General features: G+C 37.4%; 1 protein-coding gene across 2 annotated transcripts; it reads right to left on the bottom strand.

Annotated features, from left to right (window-relative positions):
• Positions 1-4,440: 4,440 nt before the first annotated feature.
• sh3d21 (SH3 domain containing 21) lies at positions 4,441-16,663 on the bottom strand. Of its 2 annotated transcripts, none has more exons than XM_017415245.3 (17): positions 16,494-16,663; positions 15,765-15,922; positions 15,616-15,673; positions 14,751-14,857; positions 14,217-14,307; positions 14,071-14,132; positions 13,941-13,971; positions 13,422-13,516; positions 12,350-12,451; positions 11,921-11,972; positions 8,561-8,611; positions 8,359-8,461; positions 7,310-7,475; positions 6,687-6,767; positions 5,823-6,022; positions 5,052-5,115; positions 4,441-4,920 (listed from the first exon to the last, which is right to left on the bottom strand). In XM_017415245.3, the coding sequence occupies exons 1-17, from the start codon at positions 16,495-16,497 to the stop codon at positions 4,891-4,893; spliced, it is 1,455 nt and encodes a 484-aa protein (XP_017270734.1). In that variant the 5' UTR covers positions 16,498-16,663; the 3' UTR covers positions 4,441-4,890. The 2 variants fall into 2 exon arrangements, with proteins under 2 accessions (XP_017270734.1, XP_017270733.1); XM_017415244.3 differs by having other exon boundaries at positions 8,359-8,464; positions 16,494-16,662.
• Between the last annotated feature and the right edge of the window lie 1,555 nt (positions 16,664-18,218).

Raw genomic sequence — 18,218 nt, 5'->3', positions numbered from 1 at the left:
TGGCGGTCTGTTGCTGTATTATCTGCAGCATAAACCTGTTATTTATCAGTCCATTTATACGCTGGACTGAAAACACGCGGATCCTCCAGCAGCTGCTGGTGTTCACCGGACCTCAGCCCAGAAACCCGACTTTTCACCTCCTGCTGTGTCCTCATCGCAACTTCAGGTACCAGCTGTTTCATTTAACATTTTTATGTGTATCATGGCTTGAGTTGCGTGGATTTTCTTGGATTTTGTAAGATGCTGGTTTATGTTTTTAAACCTGAGCAGAAGCGCTGCTGGCTGCAGGTTGGGCCAGGTGTTTGGCCCAGGTGTTGTCAATAACCAATTAGGAGCAGGTTGTGGTTTCCTGAAAGTTGGTATCAAATCTGTTCTTCGGTGATCCAAAAATGAGCTTGTTGTCTTGTGGTTTTCAAATGTTATGTACATTTTTTGTTTGTTTTTGATTAAAACTGGTTGTATAAATAAGAATCGTTGTGCGCAGAGTTCAGGATCCCCCTCAGTGTCACTAGATAAGTAGATATTTGGAGATGGCTTGAAAGGCCAGACTGCCATGGAGTTCGCCTCAAAAACTCTCAAACCTGTTTCATTTAAAACTCCTGTCTTGAAGCTCTAGCTGGTCCAGTTTGACTCAAATCCTGGAAGGCCTCATTTCCATGTTTGACTTATTGGTGTAGAACTCTGACTGCTGCTTGTTTTTTGCTGATCTGTATCACATGTTTTATGTTCAGATAGATTTCTGTGAACTGTGTTCCTGCAGTGATTGACCCGAAGTTTATCTTGATACACTGCTTTATTCTTATGGAGTTTTTGTTTTGTGTGTGTGTGTGAGTAAGTTTTCCTGTCCCCTGTTTATCAGTGGTATTTGTGAAACAGTTGTTGGATCCTGTAGATCTGTATCTGTGCAGAGTTGTACAAAGAGCTGTAATTATGACTTTAGCATGACTCAGCAGGTGTTATTTGACGACAAAGTGAGTAACTGTTTTCCAGTTTCCCTGTGACAATGACAAAGCATCTCCTTTCAGTGTTGCTTTTTTTTTGTAAAGTTGCTGCTGCTGCTTTAGTTTCTGCTGCAGATGTTTGACGTCTGTGTGTGCACGTTTAATGTCCTATTTTCGTCACTGAAGAATGAACCATCACTTTTGCACAATGCATTCTCTTAGAAGAGGTAATTTTAGCAGCCACACCTGAACCAGTTCTGGATTCTCACTCCAATTCCCTGCTGCAGTTCGTGGCATCGAGCAGCCCAACTGCCCACGCGTAGTTTTAACGTAATGACTTGTCAGCCTCTGTAATGCGGTTTTGGGAGGAGTGTGTTACATTCGCTCTTAAAACTCTTAATGTTCTGAGGTTGCTGCTTGCCGGGACAAGGAAGTCAGAACTTGGATGACCAGTTTTGTTTACGTGATGAATTTGTTCCACCTGAGCTGGCTGACAAAAGGAGGATTTTGCTGCCAGTCCAGACAAATGAAGTGCTCACGCCGAGTGAATGTTTGTGCTGGAAGTTATCACATGTGGTTTGTTGATTTACAAGAATTCTTGGCAAATCAGTTAAGTCCAACAAAGGGGAAAACTTCTTAAATGGTAATCAATCCACAACATGTGTCAACATTCTTTTTGCGCTGCCGTCTTGGTGCCAGAAACATTTTACTTCCATGCACTGAGGCGGTGATGCAGAATCACACGGGGGTCTTGTTTGGAAAGAGGGCCAGATCAGGAACTTCTGCTGGACTCATCCTCGAAGTGGACCGGGTTCAGGTTTTCCTGGGGGCCCAGTTGGAATCATCTCTGAAGTCTGGGAAACTTCTCAAACGGTCCCAGATTTCAGGTTTGAATTCATACGTTGAAATTTACTTTGTACACAGCTTTTTTGAAGTGCCTTCTTCAAAAATATATATCACACAAAATAGATTTATTAGATCCAATCTTTTGAACAGAACAAACATACAGAAGTGTTAGAAACCAAAGATAATCTATTTATTCATTAATGGTCACATCTTTAAATTAGAACAAGGAAAATGTTGATGGCATTTCTACAGCATGATGCTAGAAAAACGTTTAGCTGTGATATTATTGTTGAAAACTTTCCTCTGCCCTCCAACACTTTTCATGTCCTTAAGAATCTGGACTGCTGTCCTCTCAGGTGCAGGTAGGGTAGGAATGGGCATTTTAATCCAAAACACTCTTCAAATTTATCTGTAATTATCTGATTTTTTTCTTAGCATATCCAGGAGGTTTCAGGTGCAGAGACATGTGTTGCTGCTAATCCTGCAAGTTGGGGATCTTTATATTCCTTCATTTTCACTAATTCTTTCAAACTAAACTACAATGCCAGAAAGAGACTGGAGCACCCCGAGGTGGGCTGAGTGGAAGCTGTGGCAACAAAAAGTAACCCGAGTAGAAAAGCATCATTAGTAAACAACTTGATGTGCTGGTGTGGCTAAATAAATAATAATAAAAATAAACTATTGTGATGGTTATGTCACATGTTTGTATTTGCTTATTTTAACTAGACTTTTATTATTTGTAAAACACAGTCCATCTTTAATGAGTTACTGTAGTCCTAACAGCCCTATTTGAAACTGATACTCTGGACATTCTTATTACTTTGAGAATAAAGTTTTAAACGTATTATTCCACCCTAGTTTTCACTGCTCTTTCCATTTGTTACAAATGGAATATTTGAAACTTGCTTCAAAATAAAAGCAGTAAAAAATGAATGCTTACTCTCTTAAAGAGAATATCAAATGAACAAATTTAAATTGGATTTTGTCCAAGTTTCCCAAACAGAATCAAACTGACAATGTTTCTTTTCTACATATTTGACCTCTAATCTCCAGCAGACTTCACTTTTCAACACTTTTTACTGCTCCCTACAGATTCATCCCAGTTGGTTTTAGGACCTACAGTTCTGTATTTATTTGTTCGGAGTAATTCAATTATGAAAAAAGCTGTTTATTGTGATTTATTGGTGTCTCTAGTTGGCCAAGTGACCCATGATGACCCATGAAAAGACTAATCTTTACTTTGGAATGCAGAGCTTTTATAACTTTCTCTACTTTCAAAGATACAAATCTTGCACCATCAGCTGAGTCCCTTGTTTACTTTAAATTCTTGTGCTCCAAACCAACACTATTCAACATATGTTTTAAAAATACTTTGTTCCTGTGGGCATTTTAGAAGTGCCTGATAAGCTCCAGGTGTTGCCCACATGTGTTCAGCAGTTTTACTTTTTGAAAAACAACGCCAAACACTCTAACAGGGAAAATCAATCATGGGAGCCCAAAAACCAAATCTTTACAATATGTTGTGAAGTTGGTTTGGTCTAAATATGAGTTAGAATATATTTGTGAAAGGCTCTGATTAGTGGGGGTGGGAACAAAAACTCATTATAAACCCAAAAGAAGGATGTTCTGGATTTTTTGACGTAATGACATAAGTTATCTCTTTATTAAAGTAACCAAAGCTCTGTGCATTTTGTCACAGTTCAGAGATATATATATATATATATTTTTTTTAATAAAGATGCTGTTTGTTAACTGGAGTGGTTTACTTAAATGCTGGATGAAACAGGCATTAAGGTGGTGGTTGCTCATTCCCAACTGATAAACACTGCCCTCTAGTGGATTAATGCAGCATTACACAGTGTTGTATACAGGCGTGTTCTGACCTCATCATGGCCAAATGACCTGGCTTTAACTCAGTTTTACACATATTAAGCTATAATTTGATGTGGTAGTAGTTGAGAGTCAGTTGCAAGACGTACACTGAGCATGACACCTTGTGTAACTGCATGAGATTGTGAATAATGTCCTTTTAGAGGTTTGATTTTCTTACTATATGAGCTGCTTTTCATAAGCATTTAGAAGGAAAACGTCATGATGAAAGTTAACTGCAAACAGGAAGATTCACCGAGGCCGTGATCTTTATGTCGGACAATAATCCAAGAACAGCACTGCTCACGAAAACTTCAAAAATGAGAAAATAATGACCTGAGCCCGTCCCTACCTGACCTAAATCCCAAAGAGAACCTTTTGAACACTGTCAAATATTTAGATGAAAGACAAACCACAGTTTTAAATGTCATTTAGGAGCCTGTTGTTCACCAAATATTTTTTTAAAGATTGAAAAGTTGTTTGTTGATTTGTGATAATAAACCATTGTATGCACTTAAATAATCTTATTTCAATTCCCTTTATAACTGTCCATTTTTTAATGTATTATAGTTTCCAAATTAGCATATCAGTAACTGTACCTTCATACATGAGAAGACAAACTCACTTGTTTATGTTAAGCATTCAGATTGGAAATTTTTAATCAAATATTAGAAACTATGAATATTATGATTTTTTTTCTACAAAAAATTTAACCTAATGTCAATCTGAGGACTACATCTTGTCTAATCGTTGTGTACACAGGTAAACTCGCGTCAGTCTCAGCCCTTTTTTTAACAGTAGCATTTTTATTAACATTCACAATATTTCCTTTTTATATACAGCTGCATATATTACAAACTCCAAGGCTTTAAAAGTAGCCTACAGTAAAATGTATAATAAAAATTCGACATATCACAGTGGAAAAAGTATAAAATGTTAAACCCCACCAACGACTGTTACCTGTAATTTCCTGCATCATAAATGTAATTAAACAGCATTTTATTTAAGTCTCTTTTGATAATAAAAATATCTCATTGGGCCATTGCAGGCTGAGCTTCATGATGTCCAGCAATACTTTTGAATTTTAAACATCCCTTATGGCCCATCAGTTGGAGTGTACCCTCCCCCACATTTTTTTAAATTTTTTTTTTTACTTGGTGTCAGAAAAAGTCTAATCTTGTTTGTAGTCCAAACACCCGCAGACGAGCCGCTCAGTCAGTCTGTGTTGGGTTTATTACTTCGTCTTCAGACTGAGCACTTCCTTCTGTAAAAAGAAAACATTTTTCAGCATGTTCATTATATTTCAGTCATCATCTTAAGAACCACAACTTCTGTATTTTTTTCCCTTCATTTTTCTTGTGGTGATGTGCAGCAGTCATATGAAGCTTCACTGACCTGCAGCTCCAGTCGCTTGTTTCTTTCCTCCTTCAGTTCTTCTTTCACTTCCTGCATGTCGTGCCTTTATCAAAAGAGACGCAAACAAAGAGAGAAGGTTGTAGTCATGGGTAAGCCGAAATGGGCTGACTGTGCTGTTCAGAGCCTGTCGAGACACATAAATAGCAGGTTGTTTTTTTTTTTCTTTTGCCACTCAGACGCTCTGACTTATTTAAAGGAGAAGCACACAGACTTGATTTTTATGCAGAAGTGACACCTTTTAAAAGCTTACTTACTTTCTTTATGTTTTGAAATGTACACCCAGAGCAAGACTCTAAGTTCTGGGAAAGATGGAGAATCTAAAAGATGTTGTAGCCAAATTTATGCCACTATGCAGCCGATGGATTATCAGGTTTTAAATAGTTTGAATATTTGTATCTTTTTTTTTTGATACTGCTGTTATTCATGGATCAAATATTAGACTGAAGTCACAGATACATCCTCTGATTTCAACTCTAAAGACTAAGCTTACATCCAAAAGGTTGTTCCAGAATTGGTTCATAACATATGTCCAGTAGTCCAATATAAACACATGTTATTTAATTCTCCTTATTCCTAAAGTTTAGACATACAAGAAGAAAAACTTTGTTCATTAACTAATGTGTAGTCTGGTCATTTTTATATTGGATGCTGTCATCTATCCTAAGTTACCTGAGCACATATTTAAATTCAGCTCAGATGAACAGTGGATCTGTGCAGCTTTAGTTTTCACACATTACAGTCGGCGCTCACTCGTGTCGTGTCTGAAGCAGCTCCAGAGCCATCCTCAGCTCTTGGATCTCGGCCTGTAGGCTTCCCACAGTCAGCTCTTCTTTATTGTTCTCCGTTTTGGTTTTCACAGCCAGTTTAGGAAAAGCTGGTCGAGCTGGAGGTGACGTCTTGGGTGAAACGTCCGGCTTCGGAGGTAATAATGGCGAGACGTTTTCTGGGCCCTTTAAAAAAAACAGAAACAATCTCATTTAAGTAGAAGTTATTGGTTTAGGTACAAAGGTTCATGCCATCATCATTTGAATGGGTAGTTATTCTGTTGGAGAGTAGAAGTTGGCTTCAATTTGCTTGTATAACCTCTGTTATCAGATGTCTGTTGCCTATTAGAGGGTTAGAACTGAATATTTGCTCAGGAACTGCTTCTATTTCAGTACCTTTGTCATTTCCTGTCGACATGTTTGCATTTGTACCTTCACAGCACATTTCTTATAAATGGGTAATCATGTTTGAACTATTCAGTTCCCCATTTAATTTCTTTCAGTTCTTTTGAAATGATTATTGATTTTTTTTTTAATACATCAACTTTAAGGCAGAATTATAGCTTTCTATAACTTGTGACTTGGAAAGAGGGGGGAGGGGGGGTCTAGTTGAGAAAAAGTTGCTGTAAACTGCATTCTATAGAAACCATGTTAAATGTGAGTGGATGTTCATCTTCAAGAAAGAATGATTCCTGCATGCAGAAAAAAGTGCAAGAGCCGAAGTTTTAAAGGAGAATATTGTTCAATCTGAATCTGAAAGGAGGATGAGTAGACTTGTGTGATTACATCAAATAATTTACCATTAAATACTTTTAATGTATGAACTATAAAACCAGTTAATGTCACAAACCTTTTGGAAGATGGGCAGTTTGTCAGTTTGGGGCTTTTTGGGTTCTGGTTCTGGTTTTGTCGGGACTGTTGCACTCTGAGCCTGCAAAAGAGAAATAAGTAAACGCACGTTCTCATCCTTTTCTGTCTCAACAACAAGGTTTGTTTCTCCTGCGGCTCAACGTTACTTCAGGGAATCGATTCTGTCTTTTCCCAGAATGAACTAAAAGCCCACAGAGATCAGAGATCAGGATTCAACTTGTTTCTGTCTGTGGTGAAACATTGTGAGCAGCTCATGAAAAGTTACTCTTAGTCACACATTTCATAGTTACCATGCAGGTGCAAAACCCTGCATATGTGACAACATTTCTCCTTTGTTACTGCAGGACATTAAGGTAGGATGGGACCAGAAAATAATAATATTTTTAGTGTAAAAGTTATGGCTCAGTTTTGAATATATATATATATATATATATATATATATAACCAAAATGAGTAGTGGCCAACTTGTTGCATCTGCAGAAATGGTGGTTAACACAGGATGTCAGGTCTATTATGAAACATTTTCATTTCAGTTTTACATTGGGGAAAAAATTGTCATTTAAAAAGTGCTAAATCCAGATGAATCTGTGACATGAAACTCACTTGTGCTGCAGTGATTTGGCCAGATGGAGGTCTCCTCTGGGGAGGTTTGGCTCTGTTCGCCGTTGGATGACTCAGCTTTTCACTTTGCACGTCAACTCCGTCAAACTGATCGGCCTCCTTCTCTGGCTTTTTGGGTGAAGCAGGTGCAGCATGACCGTTGGTTGTACTGAAATTAAAATATCAGATGAGATTTAAATTGTCAAGTGGTTGGCAATAAAGGAGTTCTGGTTAAAAGTTTTTTTGTTTTTTTTAAAAAAATCAAACATCAAAAATGTAACTGAAAACTGTAACAAATGGTGCAGTTTGAAGCCGTTTACTCCAGAAGTTTTCCACATATATTGATATGTTATTCTGAAATGTGGCTCTACAAAACTGATTTTAAAAATAAATTCTTGTCTTTTATCTAACCATTCAGAGTATGGTTACCGAGGCCTTGTGACCTCTGACCTGTCTCTTTGCATATGTTTAAATTTTACTGTGGCAGGTCTTTAGAGTCACAGCTTAAATGTTCTGATTTAAATAATCCTCATGAACATAAAGACCTCGTGAAATGAGCTTATCTCAGAGTTGATAGGCAGTTATTTAATAAGCAGCACCCCTTCCAAGAAGTTAAGGTAAAAACAAGGTTTTCTTTTTCTTATTTTGTAGTGTCTTAAAGACTAGCCATTTTTAATAGTTTTTCAGCTGAGTGTGTGTGTGTTTGTGTCTGTTGTGTGTATTTTGTTCAGGAAACAGGAAATGGGCTGCTCTCATCTGTTTTGCTCTGATCTGACTTCTCTCAAAATTTCCACCGAGCCACTAAATGTCATGCATCCAGCTATTCTTTCAGGCTCCATGGTTACTGGTGGTGGCAACTAAAACCTTTAACTTCTAAAGACTGGTTCTGGTGCCAGACCAAAGACGAGAAAGTGTTCCTGACCTTTGTTAAAGGTTTTTTTCTTGTAGGAAGCTTGCGAATGAATAACTATTCATTCTCCAAAAGCCTGTAGTGGCTTTTGGCTAAGATTAGTAACGAATGAAAACAATAAGGAGTCTTTGGTTTCACTCACTTTGGTAAAACCTTGTTGGGTTTTTCTTTGACGGGAGGTGGAAAGGGCTTGAGGGGTGGCAGTTTGACTTTGGTTGGAGGATTGCTTCTCAAATCTGGCTTGTCTTCTGTGAAACAAAGTCACCATATGAACTTTCAATGTTATCTGTGGTTGAATGAGCAGTGATAACATCATAAATAAAACCCCTATTTCACTCTTATACCTTTTGTTTTAGCTGGATCGACTTTCTCCATTGGTGGATCTTCTGTTTTAACTGAAAGAAAAAACATCCAGTGTCAAAATAACTCAAAGGAATTGAACTCGGTGCTCTTCTACACTTAGATTAAATTGTTATAGACCATTGTTATGACTTCTGGTACTTTCAACAAAGCAGTGAAGTCCTACACTGACTTCTGTTAAGAAAAAAAAAAAGTGAGTGTGTACAGAGCATGGTGCTGCTACAAGGCATGCATGCTATCTGCAAACCTGCAGACTTTTAAAGAGGTCATGGCATCCTTTTAGCAATGTCCTCATTTTTTATTGTATGTTACAACTGTTTGATTGACAAAAATCTACATTTATGCAGATACTGTTGCTCCAAACCTGCACTGAAATCTAAGCTTGTTTCTTTCAGCTATTTTAAATCGTGTAGCATTTTTGCATCATGAACTACTTTTGCACAAACTGAAGCTCATAAATTGGTTGCACTTTATAGACCAAGCCTTATCGTTAGGTCAGTGTTGTTTGCCTTCGGTGATTTAAAAACAAAAAAAGAGGCAGCTCTGGCACGAGTCGGTATAGGGGCAAAGATGAGCTCGTCTTTCAGGCACCTCTGGAAGCTCTACTCAAATTGGCCACATCCTGCTGTGATGTGTGCTCACACAAATGAGGCTGGCACCGCAGAATCAGCTGGAACACTGCTCACAATGTCTTCACACTCGCCAACTCCACTCTGTGACTACCTCTTTTGCCAGACCAAAAGCATAACAGCAGCAGGTCAACTTCAATTCAACAAATTGCACCAAGATGGGTAAAAGATGTTTCAGCCTGAGAGTCTGCACACACCACCTGCCACTTCAACTGTTCATACTGATTCTTATCTGTGCTTAGATCTGTAGCAAATCTGATTCTATAATTTTATATTCTGTGAATATGTAACGCCTACAGATTAAAAAACGTTCTTTGGCTAATTCTGGCACATTTACAATAACCTATATAAATGTGCACCGTCGCTGTCAAAGAAACTAATGAAACAAACAAAACTGATCAACAGTAAATTCTTTGACCCCCAGTTTTGACTCTTATGGTTTTACACATTATGTTGAAAAGGGCTTGAAGGGACTCTTGTACAAGTCTACTGCCTTCTGTGGTACAGTAAATGAGAAATCACATTAACCACCACACTGCTCAAGTGTGTGGGTTTTAATCTGATGATAAAGGCAAACAGTGAAATTTCAATCTAAGATGAGAAGTGTTAACAATGTGCTCATCACCAGAGACAACAGGTCACTGAACTATCCAACCACTCCACAGCTTCACTTCCTAATAATCCCAACTAAGGGACAGACACTGTTGCTCCTAATAAAAAATCACAGTACTGTCTACGTGAGGACTTTGTCCTGTAGTAAACGATGCGTTTAGGAGTTGATAGTGATGTGACCGCCTGCTGTAGTTAGCCATGCAAATCCATTGTTTATATATGACAAAATGAGGTTGCAGAACTTTACTGCAGGCCTGCTAAAAGAACATCATCTTGAATCCTAAAAGCAGACCTAATGAAGCGCAGAACATTTAAATAAAAACAGCAAATTCTATTGGTCTGCTGTCAGAACAGTCAAATCAGAAATGAATAACGGGAAGCACACAAAGCCTACCTTGAGTTTTCAGAGCATTGTGAAACATTTCCCTCTAAAGCCAAACACAGAACAGCAGTGGCTCAAGTGCTGTTTGTTTCTGACAGTGAAAATCTCTGACAGCGCTGCTCTCGACCCCACCACCCCCCTCGTTTCCTCCGAGACTCCTAAACTGGGTCACGTGACCAGTGTAACCATCCCCCATCTCGATTTAGTCTGAGACATCCTGTGATGTTCTTCTGAGTGATAATGCACCGGAGGTTTAAAAAATGATGACACTGATTCTCAATTTAGGTGAAATCTGTGATGAATGTTGTGCAGCAGTGTTTTTCCTCCACCTGGTTTTATTGTAAACATTTTGAATTTGATGCACTTTTTAAATCTACCACCAGAGTGGCAGGAAGCTGGCAGCAAAAATAGTTTTTTGTTGTTGCAAAAAGTGCAACTTGTGCTACAGTATCACACATCAGCTAAGACCTGAGCCACATCCTGCTGTCTGCGACTCAGTGTTTCCACATGGCACGCTCATTCATTTGTGTCTTTTACCAAACAAAAGTAAGAAAAAATGTCATCCCAATTATCAAAGTAACCGTTATAAACTCAGACTCATATTAAGTTAGGTGGTACATTAGTTAAGCTGATTTTAGTTATGAGGACAAAAGTGTCAAATTTGATTTAAATTGAACAAATGTGTTTGTCTTCTGTACATTTCCAATAAGTAGAATTCCTTTAATGTTTGAACTGGTTCAGTGAGTTCAGTCAGTGTGCGCCGCAGGGCAGGGAACGTCTGCTCCCTCCACCTTCTTTGCATTTTCAGGAGATAAATCCGTCATCATGACATCTATTTCTGAACCGACTCCAATGCTGCAGATACTGTAGCTGACGGAGCATCAGTATATCCAATATTTACCGTAGGACATGTTCAATCTGAAACGAGGAAGAATGCACTTCCAAGCCAATTCACCCAACCCTATTAGGTCTTTCATGAAAAACATCAGATTGAATAATTTATTTATTTAATTCTGTATTCACTTTTACTAGGCAGAGTTAAAATTTGTCCTAAGCACACATGACATATGAAAGATGTTTTGCAACCAAACAAATAAAACTATTAATGGTGTTCAATGCAACTGAGTAAAAAAATATTCAAAAGGTTTTTTCTTAGCTGTATTTTGTTGTTTTATTCAGAAGTTGACCAGTGGAAGTTTTGATGGTCAGTGCAGATCTTTAGAAATCAGGAAAGCTGACACCAGTTTTTTTTATTTTGTATTTTCCATTCAATAAAATAAAACAATAACTGCGTAAACTAAATAAGCATATATTTAACAACCATTAGAAGAACTTGAGCACTTATTAATAATATCTAGAAGAGCACTGGTAACTGATTAGGTATGTATCGGCATAATTGATCGCCAGTTTTTAAAAGAATTGGCCAACTGATTAATCAATCCATCTCTATTTCTAGTTTTAATACAATATAAAAAATTTTTTTTTATTTTTAAACTTTTTTTCATGGTGTATACCTATTGCCTCCATTTTGGTAAAAAAAATACAATTTTTTCATGTGGAAAAAAGAATAAAAAAAAGTTTTTTTGCTGCATACTATAGCTTAAATGACTGTAAAAATAAATAAAAAAAATACAAATAAAAAGGCTCATCTTTTTTTATTGTCAGACATCATCTGTCGTGCACCTGTGTTTTATTAAAATCATAAATGTTTTTTCTCTTACCTGGGACTTTAACACTGCCTTGGCGTGCTGGTGGTTGACTCGTGTTCCCAGACTAAAAGAGGAGAAACCGAAACTTCAACAGATTGACTAATATGTCCCCCTGTGCAGTTAAAGGCAACACTATTCCACACCATCTTTTTTTTTTTTTTTTTTAGTGAGTAACTCAAAAACAGAAGAAGAATAAACCAAGCCTGAGTCATAACAGAGTCCAGGCCACAGACATGCTGAAGTAACACAACCTAGCTGACAATGAACACGTACTTTTTCATTTTAATACCATTTTTTTAATATCAAAAAGTAAAAACTGTGTTTACTATGAAGCGTGCCCAAGATTTCATGGCAGTGCAGGTGCTTTAAGTCCTTGAGAATAGGTGAAACAGAAGATCCAATCCAGCAGGTTTCTCTTTGAAATGGTTTTAGTCAACTCACTTCCAGGTTGTCCCTTGGTGGCAGAATCATCACAAAGTTGTCAGGAAAGAAGCCGCGGTGCCCATTCAGCTCTCCCTCCCACCAGCCTTCGTCATATGTTTCCTTCAGATGGAGATTAAAGCATCACATTAGAGGCTCAGACATGACTCTGTCCTTTGGGACGTGAAATGGCTGAACGGAAGGTTGACAAAGGTTCAAGCAAAATATGGCTTTCTTGTTATTTTCCTTAAGAGGGGAAAAAAAAATCTTACGTTTGAGCAACTTTTCTGTATGTCTGAGGAATGTAGTCTGATTTATTCTTGCTGTTGGTTTCTCTGCATCTCATGTTAATTCTTTCTGTTGAGTTTGTAGTATTTAGAATTTGTTTGTTTTTAAACTGGCTCTATTTTAAAGAATACACTGAATTGCCTTCTGTTTATTGCTCGGCAGCAAAGTATTGGTTTCCTCGTCTGTAGTGTTGGCAAAATATTTCATGAACCAGTGGGCAAATTTAGTGAAACTTTCAAACTAAACCCTGGATGTACAACTGATGAACTCATCAACCCCATTCAAAATGGCCACTACTACTAAAAAGCCTTAGCAAAAAACAAAAACATGACTATGACTCAGGTGATTTTACATCTATAGCTGAGTCACTGAGTCATCCTCAACATTTAGTCTGAGTTCTAACAGATCATGTGAAATCTTTCAATGCACATTAGATCATACAGCCATTTATAAAGTCTGACCAGAAAGGCTGTAAGTCATTTCTCATCAGAAGATGACCTTAGTGTAGAAGCATAAAATGCTTTATTTATTTTTTTGACCATACCTACAAGGCAATTAAAACCCATCCTTATGAAAGAAGCCCCTTCATGTGACGACAGACTGAAGTTGACTTCATATTTACTGAAGGACACGGTTTCCTTGAAAGTAAAACAACTGGTTTGTCCCGTTGAGCAAGCCGCGCTGTACACCCAGCTGCTACCGTAACGAAATGCACGACAGGCAGGTTTCAGTCCAACGTGTGAGACTAAAACCATGAGAGGAGGAAGGGAAGGGGGGTCAAAAAATGGGAAATAAGAGTTCAAACCTTGTTCAGTAACACTACAACATCTCCTTTTTTCAGATCCAACTCATCCTCTGCTTTGGCTACATAGTCAAACATGACTTGGCAACACTCAACAGCTGAGGGGACACAGAAGAGATGACATGATTACAGATTTTACAGAAACGGGCTTTTATGTAGCATCTGATCCCAACCTGAAGTTTACCCGGTCAGAACAATAACTCAGATGGTAATAAATGGGAAAAGGTTGTGACTAAGTAGAAAAGAACATTATAAAACTTAAACCTTCCGGGTATTTCACTCTTATGCAATCCTTTGTGATTATTCAAGATATTCTTGCCACCATTTACTTTTTACCACACCTAGGACATTTAGATGAATGACTGGGAATTATCTTCGGTCACATGTTTAGCATCAGACTATAAATAGATCTGACTAAGTGGCTTTTCTTATACTCTTTCTAAATATAAACTGTCAGCTGTGTCGATGAGAAATAAACACTTTACAACAGCTAGTGAGGAGATTTAAAGAAGGAGAACTTACAGTTTTTTGCTTTGTTTCTCACACTTGCTCTCTGAAATGTATTTATGGGAGAAAAGAGGAAAAATAAGTCACAAGGAAGGAAACAGTTTTAAAAGTTTTAGACACTTATTTATATTTCTACTGGACGTACCTCCTTGGTGAACACAGCATCAGTTAGTTTGGGCCTCGTCTTCCCCTCCCCAAACTTTCCTTCTGTTCAGAAAATAATACTTAAAGTCAATTTAAAGTTTATGTAAAATAAAAACCAACCTTTAAAATAATTGCTTAGCTACCAACCTTTGGGCAATACAAAGATTTCTTTGACGAAATTGGATGGAAATGCTCCCACTTTGCCATTTTTCAGGCCCATCCACCATCCATCTTCAATCTGTCGTGTAAAAAGTGCAAAACATCAGGAGCAGGTAAATGGATTTAAGAAACTGTAGTCGCATTGACACTACCCTGAATCAGTTTGTAAAAGATGTCCTCAAATTTACTCAGATCAGGTAATAAAGTAACACTTTACTGTCTGGGAAAACCGCTTCAACTTAAAGAGTCGACTAATAAATACCAATGAAGTTTGTTCCCCAAAGCCCTGATTAAAATTTAATGCTCCGCTTTAAGCTGGCTGGGTACACTTTTTCTCTGAGGAACAAAACAAACAGTATATATTTAGCTACATGTTCCCAAACTAGTCCTCTTACACCTTTGACAAGCTTGGGTTTAAAGCACTGACTAACTACAGTTTGTTTGCAGAGGAATCAAAGTCAAGTCTAAGTTTAAGTTCAGATATGATCGTGAGTGGTGATGAGAGCGAAAAGACCTCCGTACCTCTCGAATGATTTCTATAGTTTCACCAACAACAAGAGCCAGCTCGTCTTCATTCTGAGGATGGTAGTCATAGGTGACCTCGCATTTCCTCTTCGTCATGTTCTTAGCTGAAAAATCAAAGGGTCGCCAAAAAGACGCATCATCAGACCGATGTAAAAATATCTGATATATCTAATAAATATCTAAAGTCACCGTCTGTTTTTATCTCCTGTTTCTGTTTCCATTCAGTGTGCAGTAATGATGGCCACATCCGTGCCGCACATAGCTGACATATATTTACAGTCGGCTTGCTGGCTTCACTGTTTGAGATCTGTCACCACAGTAACCACAATCTCAAACATCTTTTTTTTAGCTCAATGAAAATAAAATAGAAAAAAGAACCATGTCTAAATGGCCTTGTTACCCTGTAGTTTAATAAGAGGTTTGTGTTGAATCTTCTTGTCTATAAGCTGAAATAAGTGAGTCATATTTTAATATAAACTTTTTTTTAACAATAAAGTTGGTTAGTGCTTTAAATATAGCTATTATGGCAGACATTGATGTAACTTTAGTTCTATTTAAAGAGCCAGAAGTCAGTTAACTGTGAGCATTTTACTTTAAAATCAAAGATACAATACTTACTTTAAATGCACACTACTCTTTTTTTTTTTTTTTTTTTGTAACTGATATCGAAAGACTTCCTTTATGTTATATAAGAACTTACAAGTCAGGACTTGCAAGTCTTTGTAGTCTTGAAAGAATTTCATTAAATCTAGATAAGTTTAAGAAGCAAAATGAGCTCATTTTAACTGAATGTTATTGGCTTTCTTTCTGCTTTAAGTATTCACAAGAAAAGGCATCTGAGAACTTAAACTTGGAGTTTTACGTTTTCTGATGCTTCGGGGCTCCCTCGAGCTGTCGCCCATTAAATACACCGGTATTTCCTGCAATGGGAGGGGAAAAAAAGTAAAAGAAGCATAAAAACAGTAAAAAGATTGATGGTGGAACTCTGTGGGATGTGAAGACTCAACATACTTTGACGAAGCTGGAAGGAAAAATGCCTTTTTTCCCTCCCAGCTCTCCCTGCAGCCATCCTTCCTCACTGGCCTTGGTGACATTTTTCACCACATCCCCCATCCTCACTGTGAGCTCGTCACCCATGTTGCTCTCAAAGTCGACCAGCACCAGCACCTCTGCAGTGAATCCACAAATGGGGCAGAAAATTAGACTCGTTTCACAAAGGCTGGTGCCTCACAAGTGATGCGTTCTGACATTTCAAAACCAAGACAAACCTCAAATCATTGGAGGCTACGCTGAAAGACAGAGACTTACAGTAAACGGAAAGACTAAAGCTTTCTTTGGTCAGCAGTAAAACCAGATTCATGTTTGCATTTTCCTGCAGGAGCAGCAGAACTTAAAAGATTTAACAGAACAATTTGCAAAAGAAAATTTTAAAAAAACTGACAAAAAAGCTCTGTTGTTAGTGACACTTTTTACTTTAGACACATTAGAAAAATATTTCCTCAAACACAAAGTACACAATGTCCATACATAGCTGGGCAGTGGTATCTGTACACAGTTCCAAGGCTTTAGTTTTGTTTGCATGTCAAGTTTAAAGCATTTATCACATCAGCAGTGGTTCTAGTAAGACACAAAGCAGCTCCATTCTATCACTCTGCATTTTTTTTTCTGTTTAAAGTTTAGCAACAAATACAAACTAAATTATGAAGAGATTTTAACGGTATAATAGCAAAGCTGACTCACCCATGGTGATTTTAATTTGTTCTTCCTCCGATTATTCTGTGTATTTCCTTCAGAAAGCAGTGAACAAAGAGCCGAGTAGAAGGAGAACTGAAAGGTTGCTCTGTTGTCTGACTGAGCGGTATGGAAGCCAAGGCCCTTCTTCCTTCTTGTCAAACATTAACATTGAGCAACTTTTCCTGAGGCGAGTCATGACAAGTCAGCAGCAAGGAGTAGGACGGGTTATACAGCGTTGTGAGCTGCAGAGGAGGAGGAGAGATAAACAAACAGGTAGGACAGGTTTACAGTGAGGAAACGAGGTTATTGTGAGGAACTCTCATGGCTCGTGACAATACATTCATCTGCAGCATCCAAAATGTGACAATACAGAAGTCTGAATGCATTTACTCTGTCTCTCTTTCTTTCATTTGTATAGGGTTATTATAGTGTCCATATTTTTAGAGATTTTAAATGAATTCAAGATAAATATCAAAACACAAGTTTGTAATGCTGGCTCATTGATTAAATTATAAGAAAATCAATACCTTATTTTTAAAAAAATGTGTGTTCTACTGGCTTCTTGTTGGATGACGTTGCTCTAACACAGACCTTTTAGTGTTTTGTTTTTTTTATTACCTAATATAACAATCAGACTCTGATCAGATACTTTGACCAGCTCAAGGATTTCCTCCTCTTTCACAATGATTGTTTGCAAATGACTCATTTGAGTAAAGCTCTCAACATTGTGCAGAATTGACCGTATTTGCTTTGAATAGAGATGTCGATTATAGTTTAAAAGGACAACGTGTTAAATTTGAACATGCTTTAGATGTTTATATACCTTTTAGGCAGGTACATAATAAGTCACCAATTTGTTCCACAGCACAATCAATGACCCCAAACTTGGTGCAAAACTAAAAACACAACAATTTAGTTTCAATAAGTGGAGCTGTGAAGCATCTATGTAGACGTATAGATATAAACTGATCTTTTCAACATAAACTGTTGCATTTGAATGAAAAGGAAGGCCAAAACTGAACACAAAAGATGATAACTTGGTGGACTGAGTGGAGTTTATCAAGATAACAAAAACATTTCCAGGGACTGAGATTCTGGTCAGCTTGACTCATAAATTGTGTAATGATTCCCTAAAATGACGATTGTGTATATATTTTTTCCCTTTGCTGTTTTATGTTCACATATTAAAAAAATTATATTTATTCTCGTGTGTTTCTGCAAGTACAGCTGCTAACACATTGCTGTGTGTTGTTTTGTGTGTGTGTGTTTAAGGCATTAGCACTAAACATGTATTTTTAATTGAACAGATCATCTTTTTGTGGTGGATTCTGTTTGTTGTTGATTTCATGCAGTTATTTACTTGTATTATGAGACACAGTGCTAGAAAGTATATAAAACAATGTTCAAGTCCATTTCCATAATAATCTACAGCTAACTAGCTAACGAGTCTCATTTCGGTGGAGGTAAATGTGTTCACTTATATTAATGTCAAGCAAATTGCATTTAAGCTTTTTAACATTCATCAATACCAAACAAATATAAGTGCAAAATTCACAAAAAGAAAATCTGACCAATCATTAGCTGATCTGGGGTCAGCACTAATCTTTATTTCAACAAACTGAGGCTAAAAAAGTCTAATCTTAAAATCAGTATAAAGAATTCAAAAAACGTTAAAAAACAAAAAACAACTGGACTTCTATTCTGTAGCTGAAGACGTTTCGCTTCTCATCC

The sequence above is a fragment of the Kryptolebias marmoratus genome, linkage group LG16, assembly GCF_001649575.2.
Source record: "Kryptolebias marmoratus isolate JLee-2015 linkage group LG16, ASM164957v2, whole genome shotgun sequence".
Lineage (NCBI taxonomy): Eukaryota > Metazoa > Chordata > Actinopteri > Cyprinodontiformes > Rivulidae > Kryptolebias > Kryptolebias marmoratus.
This window is presented reverse-complemented; position numbering and strand designations above follow the sequence as displayed.

Bases quoted from the DNA above. Each gene is read 5' to 3' on its own strand.
- sh3d21 (XM_017415244.3), bottom strand. The intron at 14,308-14,750 runs GTACGGAGGTCT...TTTACACGACAG, and splicing joins CTATAGAAATCATTCGAGAG to ATTGAAGATGGATGGTGGAT. The intron at 11,973-12,349 runs GTGAGTTGACTA...CTCCTCTTTTAG, and splicing joins CACCAAGGGACAACCTGGAA to TCTGGGAACACGAGTCAACC.